Genomic DNA, 13,310 nt, shown 5'->3' on the forward strand with positions numbered 1-13,310 from the left:
GAACCAGGGTTTGAATTCAGGTAGTCTGACTCTACAGCCAAGCTCTTTACCTCTACTCTATACAGCTTCAACAGACACAAGACAACTGATAATTGGGACTATTCGAAGAGGGAATTCAAGATTCAGATAGGGGTCAAACTGTATGATTTATATGTGTTTAACATTCTAAGTACTAATCCCATGAATTCGGAATAGAAATTGCATAAGGTCTTTACTTTGTATTCTAAAAACCTATCAGCAATATCTGCTCCAAAACCTTCCTTAGGGAAACAGAGAACTTTCAGTTTGTTTCCCCAGAGAAGAAAAATATGGGTTAAAAAAAAAAACCTCTCATAATCTTAGCAGCTGCTTAATTTGGTCATACAGTATTAGAGTAATTTAATAATTCAGTTCTGCAGATGCTGAAATGGATAAGGGACATGAGTGCAGGAAGAAAAACAACTGTATTTATAGATATCTAATCTTTCCAAGAGTCCTTTTATGCTCATAGTAATATTTTCTAACTTTTGGTATGGAATTTAACAAAACCTGAGTCTACACTGCAATGTGAGGGCCATATAACACTAAATAGACTTGGGGATATTATAGATAAATTTTCTTTGTGCTTTTCTGTCGTATTTAAATTTAAAAAGCTACTATTATCTAGTAATAGACACTAGTATCTAATAGAAACAGTAAAGTTTGGAGTTCATAACATACAAATAAACAACAACCTACTCATAGACATTTTCCTAATCTTTCTCTGTTAGAGACATCACATTTGTCATTCAGATTCAGATTTAAAAACATAATGTACTTAAATCATGTGGAGACTGAGATTTGGCTATACTGGTAAAGACACCAAAGGTAAAATACACTAGGACATGATACAATAGAATGAAGATTGGACTTTTAAGTCAAAAGGCCAGTGTCTGGGGGTGCCTGGTGGCTCAGTAGGTTAAGTGTCTGACTTTTGATTTCAGCTCAGGTCATGATCTCAGGGTTGTAAGACTGAGCCCTGCATAGGGCTCCATAGCAGGGAGTCTGCTTGAGATTCTCTCTCTCCCCCTCTGCTCTTCCCCCTACTTGCACGTGCTCTCTCTCTCTCTCTAAAAAAAAAAAAAAAAAAAGGCCTGTGTCTAAACTCTGATTTTCCCATTCTTAGCTATATGACCCTGGACTAATAACATAACTTCTTTTGACTCTGTTTCACCACCTGAAAAGTGAATGACAATGGTTCCCCTCACGTAGTACTAGGGAAATAAACATGTAAAAGTATATCAATGTGCTTTCTCAATTGTTCAACACTGTACAAAACAAATTACTTTTAAGAATTTACTTGTAGAAGAGCAAGAAACTTTACTGTAACTTTCCAACGTGGATTTGGTTAAGAAACAGAATAAGATTTTGCGGGCCTACATTTGGGATCATTGTCAACCTCCCACCCCTATTTTTCCCTCCTGGATTATCTTCTTTTTAGTTAAGACCTTTTAAAATGCAGTCTTAGGTTCACCCCAATTTTTAAAGAGGCAATTAATTAAGTTACTAAATTAGACGATTAGGATGTGGTTGTCCAATTAGAGTTTCTTTATAAATTCAAAAATTTCAGAGGGACAGATATATATTTAAACCACAAAACAAATAATTCCTTGGATCTACAGCACGCATCGGAGTGCAAATACGTTCCTTTTCACTACTGAAATAAGGATGTGGGGCAATGGTTTCATTAAAACACGCAAGATAAAATGAGATTATGAAACTTAAAATTTGCTAATAGACCTTAACTGTTCTCACTTCACACATAAAAAGGTAAACAGGTGAAGTGACTGATATGTTAAATGGCTTCACTGTGGTAATCCTTTCACAATATTACGTATATATTAAAGCATCGTTGTACACCTTAAAATGAGATTATGGTTTTTGTAAACTATCAAGTGTTTAATCATTACCATATTAACAGATGCTATAAATGGCTGATCCAGAAAATGGGCTGGCCTAGGGCTGAAGGGAGGAAGTGTTCCTTCTTCGTTCTTTAATCTTTGTAGTGCCATTATCTGATCTGAAGAACCCATGGCTAAGAAGACGCGAAGACTCCCGTTTTGGTGGCCTGAGAACACATCAATCACAGGCATGTAGCTGTCAACAGCAACAACTGGGTACTGAGCATCAAGCAGCAGGCGAGAAATTCTGGGATCTCTAGAGGGAGAGAAATGGCGAATGAGCAAATAACAACCATCAGTCATGTCACAGAGTTGCTGCTGCATTTCCTACTTGGCTTATTTTCTCAGTTTGTTAAAAATGGGTCTACAACTAGAAAATATTAGTTTGAAAAAAACATATGGTTTTACCATAGCTCATCAAATAAAAATTACCAGGCAGTTAAGTTACAAATGTAGCAATTTGAAAGCAGTCTGATTTATGTCTGTTATCACCATGACCCCAAGCCCAGCATCTGGGATCGAGCGCTATCTCAGTACAGGCTTGCTGAATTGCATTACTTTACAGGGAGGCAGTGTGGTCAATTTGAAATGGACTTTGGAGTCTGGCAGATAAGATCTGGATAATATTACCAATAATATCTGCCATCTATAACCCTTCTAACACTGCAAAAGTTGATATTATCCACTATTAATAGATGAGAAAAAGTCCAAATGCTCTTCATTATACCATGCTGAATCTTAGCTCTGACACTAACTTGCTGAATGACTCTAATAATCAATTTAACCTTTCTGTTTTCTCTTATGTAAAATGTAGGTAATAAAACTTCCATCAAAGGGCAGTTGTTAGGATTAGCTGAGATAACAAACCTAAAATACCAACTATAATACTTAGTACATAAAAGTACTCATTAACTGGTAACTACTATTGTTTTACGCTCTTTCAGCAAAGAATGGGTTCTAATGAAATGAGAAGGGAAGGGAAGTACCAGACCACACTAATATCACAACTAAAAAAGGGGAAAAAGCCTATAGCTGACAGAGGCATGATTCCAGCAGCACTCCTTAGCCTGACCATGCTTTCCAGTGTTACCAGCCTAAGTATTTCACTGTTCACAGAAGGCTTACCCACTTGTTTTCTCACTGGATTGTCACAATTGTGCCATAAGGGAGACAGGGGGTCTAGCATCACCCTCATTTTACAGATGATGAAAAGAAAGCCAGAGAGGCTGACTTCTGCAAGTCAAAGGATAAGTTTCCTCATTTGTAAAAAGGGGATAATGATAATACTTCCTGGGGTTATAGAAAGGCTCATGTGAAACTGTGCCCACAAAAGGGTTCTCTGTAAAATGTAAAATAACAGCATATAAAACACAGAACCATAAGAAGGCTGTTAGGAAAGAAGTCAGTGCTAAAATAACTAAAAATCAGTACCTTGAACCAAAAGAAAAAATGAACAGTCTGTAGTGAGGACAGAAATACCCTTCAGATAAATCAATACCTTATGGGGGTGTTGCACAGTGAAAAGTGAGGTACAGTGATCAAATGTGAAGGTCCAAAAGACAACACTCAGTACAGAAATCTTGCAAATAGCTGAAGTAAACAGTACTAACATTTTTGTGACAGAGAACTAAACCATTAGTTTTGTGAGGTGATAACCTTTGGCAGTAGAGCTTCTTGGTGAAGCAGTAGAACTCTCTGGGTTCTAACCCTGGTTCTACTACTTACAATATATATAACAAGTTATTTAAATCCTCTGTGCCTTTGTTAACACATCTGTAAAATAGGGGAAATAAAAATTACCTGCCTTAGAAAACTGTTGTGAGGATTAAATGACTTGATGTATGTAAGGTTCTTAGCATAGGGCCTGAAACATGGTAAGCAGTATCTGTAAAACTGTTTTAACAGAGGAGAAAGTGCAGCGACTGTGGTGAAATTGAGAAAAGTCCTCCAAGGTATTATTGGGCTAGTCATTTTTGCAAACCAAAAGAATTTCTCTTCAGTCTATACAAAGATAAAGATGTAAAGTAAAGAATACTCCAAAAGATCCTATTTACTTGAATGACATGTAAAACTGATGGAGCGGGAGTTTCACCAGCCCGAGCAACTTGTCCTGTCCTGGGCTCCGCAACTTGTTCCATGTTTCAATTACCATCACATTGTCCTTCAGCCTTTCCAGGTATTTGGAAGACAGAGAGACAGGAATCACCTGGGGAGAGGAGCAATCAAAAAACAAAACAAAATAAAACCCCACACCTGAGATAAAGGATTAATCTATGCTTTTATTTAACAAGTACTAACTGAAAGCCCAATTTGAACTGAAAGCCCTGCACAGTGCTAGAAGCTGAAGACATTAAAATAAAACCCACTCTGTATCCTCAAGAGAAGCCAGTCTGGTGTAAGTGACCAACATATAAAGGCCAAATACAAAATGGTATGAGTTCTCTGATGACAAAGTTCATATAGACAGGGCTTTGAGGACACAGAGAAGGTTGCTGGACATGTCAATCACTGCCTGCTGCCTCATCGCCTCATCCAAGCCTTTCTAAGGCAAAATGACCCATTTGTAAACCCCTCTGTGAGACAGACTTTTTTTTCCTGCCCCTCCCAACCCCCAGATGTTTTTGAAAGAAAGATGGCTACTGATTAGACAAGGGTTGAGCACCTAATCAAAGAGCAGCCAATCCTACTGGTTGGATGGTATGGCCTAGTGCAAAAAGCTCTGCCCAACCCAATGTCATGGTAAATAACAAGCCAAATATTCAACAGGATTTTCAATGTAAAATTATTCGAGAATTGGCCAGTCAGCTGGTAGCTGAAAGAGAAAGGAAAAGTCACAAAGAGAAGCAGAGATCTGCAGCCAAGAGCGAGTCAGTTAAATTAAAGGCAGAATCAAGGGCCCACCAATTTGAAGGGTAGTATAACTGCATCAGCACAGGAGAGATAAGCCCAAGCCCCAGGATGAAACCAATAGAAAACATGAAAGGAAAAAGGGTGAAACCAGAAATGATGTACGGCAAGATGAGAGGAAGACACCAGAAGAGCAGAGAACCTGAGCTCACCTACTTTTGTATCCATCTAAGAAACTCCAATTACATAAGGTACCCTGAGCACATTTCTGTTCTGTGAAATCAAAATAAGTGAAAACACAGCGACCTAACCTACAAATAGGGAGATTTCAGAGAAAGCTGCTGGCAGAAAGTAACCCTAAATTCTTAAGGATAAGCAGAAGTTAACTAGTATAGGGCGCCTCAGTAGCTCAGTTGGTTGGGCGACTGCCTTTGGCTCAGGTCATGATCCTGGAGTCCCAGGATTGAGTCCCGCATCGGGCTCCCTGCTCAGTGGGGAGTCTGCTTCTCCCTCTGACCCTCCCCCTTCTCATGTGCTCTCTCTCTCTCATTCTCTCTCTCAAATAAATAAGATCTTAAAAAAAAAAAAAGTTAACTAGTATAAAAAGCTCTGCCTAATAGGAGTCATGAAGGCTGAGAAGGAATTGCAAGGCAGAAGGAAAAGTACATGTAAAGACACAGCGGTAGGGAAAGAGAACGTTTACGAAACCTCCAGTAGCTGAACATAGCTTCACTATCTAGTGTGAAGGGAAGAGTTCTGAAGGGAAGACAGTTCTTAAAGGGTCTTGTAGTTCACACTAAACATCTGGACTCTATTCTGAAGGCTATGGAGAATCACTGAAAAGTTTAAAGCAGGGGAGAAAAATGTTCAGGTTAATGTTTTAGAAAGATCATTCCTACTGGTACAAAAAGGAATGGAGAGGGAAAGACCAGAAACAGACTAGACTGAAGACCATCTGGAATGAGAAAGAGGGCCTGAATGAAAGCACTGGCAACTTAGTTGAGGTACAAAAAGATTCATTTTGGAGATAATTAAGTTAGCAGCATCTATTGGATTTGGTGAATAATTATGTAATAAAGAGTCAAGGATACCTTTCAGGTTCTGCTTGGGTTTCTGAGTAGATTACAATATGAATTAGGGCAGAAAGGAGGAGGTGGAACAGATTTGGAAGGAATAATAAATTCAGATTTGGACACATTTGAATTCCTTTTTTCATTTAGACATCTTTATTCAATACCTCCGATATGCCAGGCAGTGCATTAGGTCTAAGCCAAGTGTAAAGTGCTTTTGAGACATCTGGGGATGATGACCAGCAGCTAGACAGAGAGATCAGAAACCTGATCAGAAATGTCTGGCCTACATGGAAGTATGGATTTGGAAGTTATCTTCATAAAAATAATAGCTGAAGCTATGGGAATAGAAGTAGTGACCATGGGAAAAGAGGGTTGGTTTGGAAGAGAGCCAAGGAGCAATGAACAGGAGCACCAATAATTAAAGGTAAGAGAAAAGGAGAAAGAAGTGCTGGGGTCACTACTCTTTTCCTACTGGCCCACAGACTGAAAAAGAACAGTTGTTGATTCAGGAAGAAAATAAGAGGGTAGAATTACAAAAATCAAGAAAGGAAACAATTTAAGCAATAGCATCAAATCCTACAAAGAAATCAAGCAAGATAAGTATTGAAATAAGTAGAGGAATAAAGGAGAGAAAAAAATATATAAAAAAGTTAACTAGAGTTAAAAGAAGAGTTTGGAGATACAGAAAAGAAAGGGGGAAAGTTTAGTTCTAGAGGAAGCAGAAAGGAATAGAATTCAGAACTCAGGCAAAAGAAACAGTAGGAAACCATCTCAACTGAGACAGAACAGAAGGAAATGAAGACATAAGTTTTAAAATGTTGACAATGTCTTTTCCTCTTCCAATCCCACAGTGGGAATGGATCTGCATGGCAGATAATTACAAAGGTCTCTCCCAGTCTGAACATTCTAGGTTTCTTTTATAATGGAATTATGATTTGGGAAACCTACTTGTCTCCGCCCCCATACATCCTTAATGGATATGGAAGGTTAAGATATATACAGTTACCTGAAAAAAGTTAAAGACTGGTTGTGTTGTGCCCCATGCGATGACAGATCTGGCGACTTCCTCTGTGCTGAAAAGTTTGCAATTTAAATAAATATTGCACGGTGGTTGTTTGTCAGATTCTCCAGCAATGAAATCTTTCCCATCTGGCACCATCAACAGCACATGCAACAGCGAAGCAGTCTCTTTTGTTGACCCATTTGTCTGATTTGCTAAATTGTGAGAGGCTGGCACAGCCATGAAGGTTGAAGGATTTGGTGCAACAGGACTTGGTGACTTTGGGCTGGGGAGCACCAAATTTTGTACTTTCTTTGCAGCTTCTTTTTGAATTTGATTTAGGTTCTCTGGATTTTTGGTACAGGTAACATATTGACCAGATTCTGATAGTGTCTTATCTGGACTTGCAAGAGCACATGGGCTATGTTGGGTGCTGCTACTTAATTTAGTATTCACACCAGTGAAATCCTTGTTATCTATAATAAGCTCTACAGTTACCTATAAAACACAAAAGGAAGAGAGTTAGCAAGTATGTCTTCTGAAATCAGAATCAGAATTTTGGAGCTAGAGGCAAATCAGATTGTTAGGAAATAATTAACTCATTCTCAAATACCATAATAGTAAGAACACTAATAGACTGTATATACATTACCTTATCAGGATTAAGAAAAGCTAGACAGATGATTTATCAATAATACAAGATGAACGTGGAACATCATCTTCTGCTGGAAAATAAGGAAGGGCTCAGAAAAGGATGGAGACATATCAAAAGGAGAGAGGATACAGAATTCAATCAAAGGAGCTCATATCGGCCAAATCTGGGACAATTTGAGCATTAAAATGAATAATAATAGTAATGGATTATAACCTACCGAATAATGTAAAAATCCGTAAGTCTATATCAATGTAAATAAATAGGGGAAAAAGGACAACTCTTCTGTATAGTAGAATGCAATTAGTAAAAACATAAGAAAGGGAGGAGTTAGAAAATCATCATCTTACAATCATTATAGTGGTAACTGATTCAGGTAAACGCCAATGGAGGACATTCTACAAAATAATAGGCCTTATTTTTAAAAAATATCAAAGTACTGAAAGACAAAGGAGGGTTACAAAACTGTTCCAGACGAAAGGAGATTAGAGAGAGATGACAAATGTAATAGATAATCCTGGACTGGAAAAAAAAATTCTATAAACGGACGTATTGGCACAATTGGTGAACTCTGCATATGGCCTATGGACATTATCAAGGTTAAGTTGATTTTTATAACTGTACAGTGTTGTGTATGATCATGTCCTTGTTCTTAGGAAATACAAGAATTTAGGGGGGAAGATGTATGATGTCTATAACATATTCTCAAATAGTTCAGAAAAAAATTGTGGGTTGGTGTGTGGGAGAATGCAGAGGGAGACAAAGAAAAAAAGACAGTGAGAAAGGGAGAGACAGGAGGTAGATAATTATAAAGCAAATGTGACAAATGTTAGTAATTGGTGAGTCTAGGTAAAGGGTATGTGAGTTCTTTGTACTATTTTTGCAATTTTTCTCTAAGTTTAAAGTCATTAGGGATAAAGGGGACTTGCTGTTCCCTTTAATTTAAAACCCACAGTGAAGTTCTTTCACAATACTGAATATGGACAGCAATCTATCTAGAACAGTACTTCTCTCAAGAGAGCCAGGACAGAAACAATTTCTAGTCCATCAGTTCCATTAATTCCTCTTTTCTGATTTTAACCTTGCAGTCCAGAATGAACTAGGCAAACAAAAAATAAAACTTTGATAGTGGAAGAGTAATGTGATGTTAATTTTTCATAATGACAATCACACCAGTCTTTAAAACTAAATGGTATTTATTATCGAGAAGACCAGGAAGTACACAGAGAGGGCTTCCAAGAAGAGGGAGCAGCATGAAAGTCAAGACCAAAAGCATGGAGGTATAAACCAGCATGATACCTTACTGATTCTTTACATAGTTTGACATGGCTATTGGTAGGAAAGCTGTAAGTGATAGGCTAGGGCCTTATGGTGAGCCCTGTATTTTTGTCTTTTGGATAATGGAGAGCCATGGAAATGTCATAGATATGGCTGTGATTATTTTAAAAGATCACCAGAATAATAAGACCAAGCCCTACTGAAGCCACACATTCAAATTCTGCCACCTAAGAAATCCTGTATCTTCTGAAGACAAGGAAAGAACCCTCTCTCCAATGAATTATACATCAGAATTCATTCCACCAGACCACAAACTCAGTCACTTCTCTCCTTGTTCAACTGCCACTACTCTTCTAGTCCAAGCCATCAGTTCTCTCTTTTCTGGACTAATGTCTCTGTTTTTCTTCTCGTCCCCTACAATCTATTCTCCACACAGTTATCTTTTAAAAATGTAGATCAGGGGCGCCTAGGTGGTGCAGTTGGTTAAACATCTGACTCTTGGTTTCGGCTTATGTTGTGATCTCAGGGTCGTGGGATTGAGCCCCACATTGGGCTCCATGCTCAGTGTGAAGTCTGCTTCAGATTCTCTCTCCCTCTCAAATAAATAAATTAAAAAAAAAGTAAATCAATTGTCACTCTCACACTTTGATGTCCTTTCTTGGCTCTTAGTATAAAATCTAAACCATTTACGTAGACCTACAAAGCTCTGAATGATATGCCTTCCACCTGCCTGTCCAGTCTTATTTTCTACCATTCTCCCTCTTGGCTCGCTATCCTACGGCAACATTCCTGCTTTAGGGCCTCTGCATGTGTTATTCCCTTTCTTTGGAATTATCTTCCCTCTACTTTTTACTTGGTGGCCTCTTCCTCTCCTTCAAATCTTACCTAAAATGTCACTTTCTTAGACCTTCTCTGACCACCATCCCCTACTTCCTCCCAGGTATTCACTTTCACATTGTACTGTTTATTTCCTTCACAGCAATTCTGCTGCCCTGTTTTTAAAGATTTTATTTATTTATTTGTCAGAGAGAGAGAGCGAGAGCAAGAGAGCACAAGCAACGGGGAGAGGAAGAAGCAGGCTCCCCACTGAACAGGGAGCCCGATGTGGGGCTCAATCCCAGGAACCCAGGTTCATGACCTGAGCCAAAGGCAGACACTTAACCAACTGAGCCACCCAGGCAGCCCTCTGCTGCCTTATTTTAATAGAAGCTACAAGAGGGCGCCTGGGTGGCTCAGTTGGTTAAGCGACTGCCTTCGGCTCAGGTCATGATCCTGGAGTCCCTGGATCGAGTCCCGCATCGGGCTTCCTGCTCGGCAGGGAGTCTGCTTCTCCCTCTGACCCTCCCCCCGTCATGTACTCACTCTCTCTCATTCTCTCTCTCTCAAATAAAAAAAAAAAAAAAAAAAAATCTTTAAAAAAAAAAAAAAAAATAGAAGCTACAAGAGGAGAGACCCTGATTTTCTTGTTCAGTGCTAGTCAGTAATACATGCTCCGTAAATACTTGACTACCTGAATGTGTATCTATGTACCTTAAGGGGGCCCACTGGAGTCTGACCATTCTCCTGTTGCACCGGAAGCTGGTTACTGAAAGAAAGCAACTCAGACTGAATGACAGTTCGTAAAGGCAGTGAGGCAGATCCAATGACTTCTGGCTGAGAGGAGAAAGAGAGAAAAAAATTTAGGTTAAAGACAAGACACAGGGGATTTTAACTGAATTGACAACAAAGGACAGCTTAGAAGGGAAGCCATGCTTTATGGAGTAAATAGCTTAACTATTTGACTGAAGCAACTTTAAGTGGCAACCTATGTTCTGCCACATTTTGGTCCCCATCCTGGGTTTCACTACTTCTCTCTAGAAGATTATAGAGGGTTTCATGAGTCACCAAGAGGTTGGAAGATAATCTTTTTCTATTTTTAAGAGTTAGTTCTTTACAAAAAGTATTCAACCTCACAATTAAAAATAAAAAATAACATTTAGATGACACAAATTTTTGTCATTAAGCTAGAAAAATTATAAAACTTAATATATCTGATGCTATCAAGGTTATGGAGAAACAGAGGCTATCATAAATGTGTGAAGCTGGGAAAATAAACCGGCAACATTCTTCTGGACAGCAAATTTGGCAGTAAATATTAAAAGCTTCAAATATTCACTCTTTAGCCTAGTAATTCCACTTCTGAGAATTTACACTAAAGTAACAAGTACATAAAAAGCTTATACACAAATATGTATATTTTAAAAATTAACAATTAGAAATAACCAGAGGTCCAATAATCAGGAATTATTAAGTTAATTACAGCATACTGCTATAATGCAATACTATGTAGTCATTAAAACAATGTTTACAAAAGTCTGAAATAATATAAACAGTATTTATTATAATGTTTGGTAAAAATACGGTGTTAAGTAATATATAGTAAATCTTCAAATATTTATAAAGATAATGTTAAATTTTTAAAAAAGCAGGATAAAAACTGTATATAAAATTATCCTAATACTGCCAAAGATTTACACATGTATTGTAATTATTTGAAAAAAAACAAAAAAAACAAAGGGGAAACATAAATATTAACAAAGTTATTTCTTGGTGATGGGATTATAGACAATTTTTGCTTTTCAGAAATATTTTCTCAAGTTCTCTGCCAAAAGCTCGTACAATTCTTTTATTAGAAGTCATTAGCTAGGTGATTCAATGTAAAGTATATTAATTAATTAATTAGTGTAATTAATTATACTAATTCCCTAGTATAAATGGTAGGGCAAAGGTCAAAAATCAACTGAGGTACCTTTTTCTGTGGGGTTTTCTTTGTGTAAATTTGGAAAGTGAGGTTGGAATTCCACCAGTGTTCTATCATTGGGCCACCAAATTGTACTGGAAACACAAATCGCTGCTGGAAGTTCACCACTGTAAGGAGAACCAAACATAAGCACATGTCAGGCCACCCAACTAGAGCCATCATCAATCCATGCTTTGACACCACCTACCTCCCTTTTGATCTAACTAAAATAAAATCTCTTTCAGAAATTTAGTCAGGCACCTGGGTGGCGTAGTCTGTTAAGCGTCTGACTTCTGCTCAGGTCATGATCTCAGGGGTCCTGGTATTGAACCCTGCAGTCAGTTGGGCTCTGTGCTTAGGAGGGAGTCTGCTTGTCCCTCTCTCTCTGTCCCTCCCCGTGCTTGTACACTCTCTCTCTCAAATAATTAAATAAAATCTTGAAAAAAAAAAAGAAATCTAGTAAGCATAATTTCACAAAAGTGTTAGGGTTGTGGGGATTGAAGGAGCAGAGACAAAGAGAAAACCCTGGGTATAGTACAGAGAAGATAAGCAATGCTATGTTGCTCTAGTTTTGCTACAGGATGTGAAAAGAGACAGATCTTCATTGGCTGTAAGGTAATCTGATTTGTTGTCTTGAAAAGACAAGTTGGTAGGTATTAACAAAAGAAGGGTGTGGGCTGGCAGTGGGACAATGAGGCATAAATGAAGAGAAGAACTGAATAAAAAACTGTAATGAAAATAAGTTTATCTTTTGGCTGAAGACTAGGGGACTCCTACTGTCACATTCACACAAGGTACCAGGTCCTGATGTTAGTTGGCATGTCTGTCTCTTAGACAGAAGGGAAAGGATTTTTGCTGTAATAATAAGTATAAATGGGATAAAGTAGTATTTGAGTTTGTGCTCACAGCTATGGGGCTTTAACAGATTTAAAAAATGAAAAAAGAATTTGGGATTAGAATCAAAGAATGTAAGGTCAAGCTCCAGTTCTATTACTTACTAGTGACCAGCTCGGCCACAATTTCCCACCTGCAAAATGATCTTCCTGTTCATTCACTTCTCTACCCTTAAAATGGATCTGGAAAACCCTCACAAAAGGCCCCATTACAGAGAAAACTGCTATCTCTGATATTCATTCAAACTGATCACTTCGGTGTACTGATCAATTTTATTCATCTTTGCCATCTTAATTCTTGACTCTATACTTCTCTTGGTACTCATAAATAAGATCTGGGTCTTCTAACCTGGATCCATACACAGGAATTGTAAACAAAAGGTCTCTGCCCAGGAAGCCCACACCCACTGGACCAGTTTACCTGATTATCCTACCAGGAGAAGGGAAATAAGACAATACCTACACCTCATTGGTGTTGGAAGGACTGAGGTAACAGATGAAAAACCACTTTAGATACTGAAAAATCCTTTTTGTACAAACAGAACTCTATTTCACTCAGATTTTTCCTCACCATCTAGGTACGTTTTTGTACTATATAACTATATTTCTCACATAATTCTCTGTTTCTTAAGCTCATGGCTTTTTTTTTTTTTAACCATTAAAAGCAAGTTAAGGCAATAATAATATAAATTATATATAAATTGCTGAACAATGTCCCAGAGAAGTTTTTTTTAAGAGTTGGAAGGGAGGAAAATAGAAGAGTTGGAAGGTTATCTTGAAAATACCTAGTCCAAACTATGTTATTGTTAAGAGGCCCACAGATGAAAAAAGTGATTTTGCTTAAGCTCATACAATTAGTATGTGGTATA

At 37.9% G+C, this 13,310-nt stretch overlaps 1 protein-coding gene across 5 annotated transcripts in view; it reads right to left on the minus strand.

Annotated features, from left to right (window-relative positions):
- Positions 1-13,310, minus strand: part of C2CD3 (C2 domain containing 3 centriole elongation regulator) — a 146,852-nt gene that overhangs the window by 84,363 nt on the left and 49,179 nt on the right. For all 5 annotated transcript variants that reach the window (XM_078058536.1, XM_036119521.1, XM_078058537.1 and 2 more), the window contains 5 exons: positions 11,558-11,676; positions 10,300-10,422; positions 6,846-7,337; positions 3,974-4,125; positions 1,929-2,175 (listed from right to left, as the gene is read on the minus strand). In XM_078058536.1, the coding sequence (XP_077914662.1) occupies positions 1,929-2,175; positions 3,974-4,125; positions 6,846-7,337; positions 10,300-10,422; positions 11,558-11,676 (1,133 nt within the window). The remainder of the gene's footprint in view (positions 1-1,928; positions 2,176-3,973; positions 4,126-6,845; positions 7,338-10,299; positions 10,423-11,557; positions 11,677-13,310) is intronic.

Source organism: Halichoerus grypus, chromosome 11 (assembly GCF_964656455.1).
Source record: "Halichoerus grypus chromosome 11, mHalGry1.hap1.1, whole genome shotgun sequence".
Lineage (NCBI taxonomy): Eukaryota > Metazoa > Chordata > Mammalia > Carnivora > Phocidae > Halichoerus > Halichoerus grypus.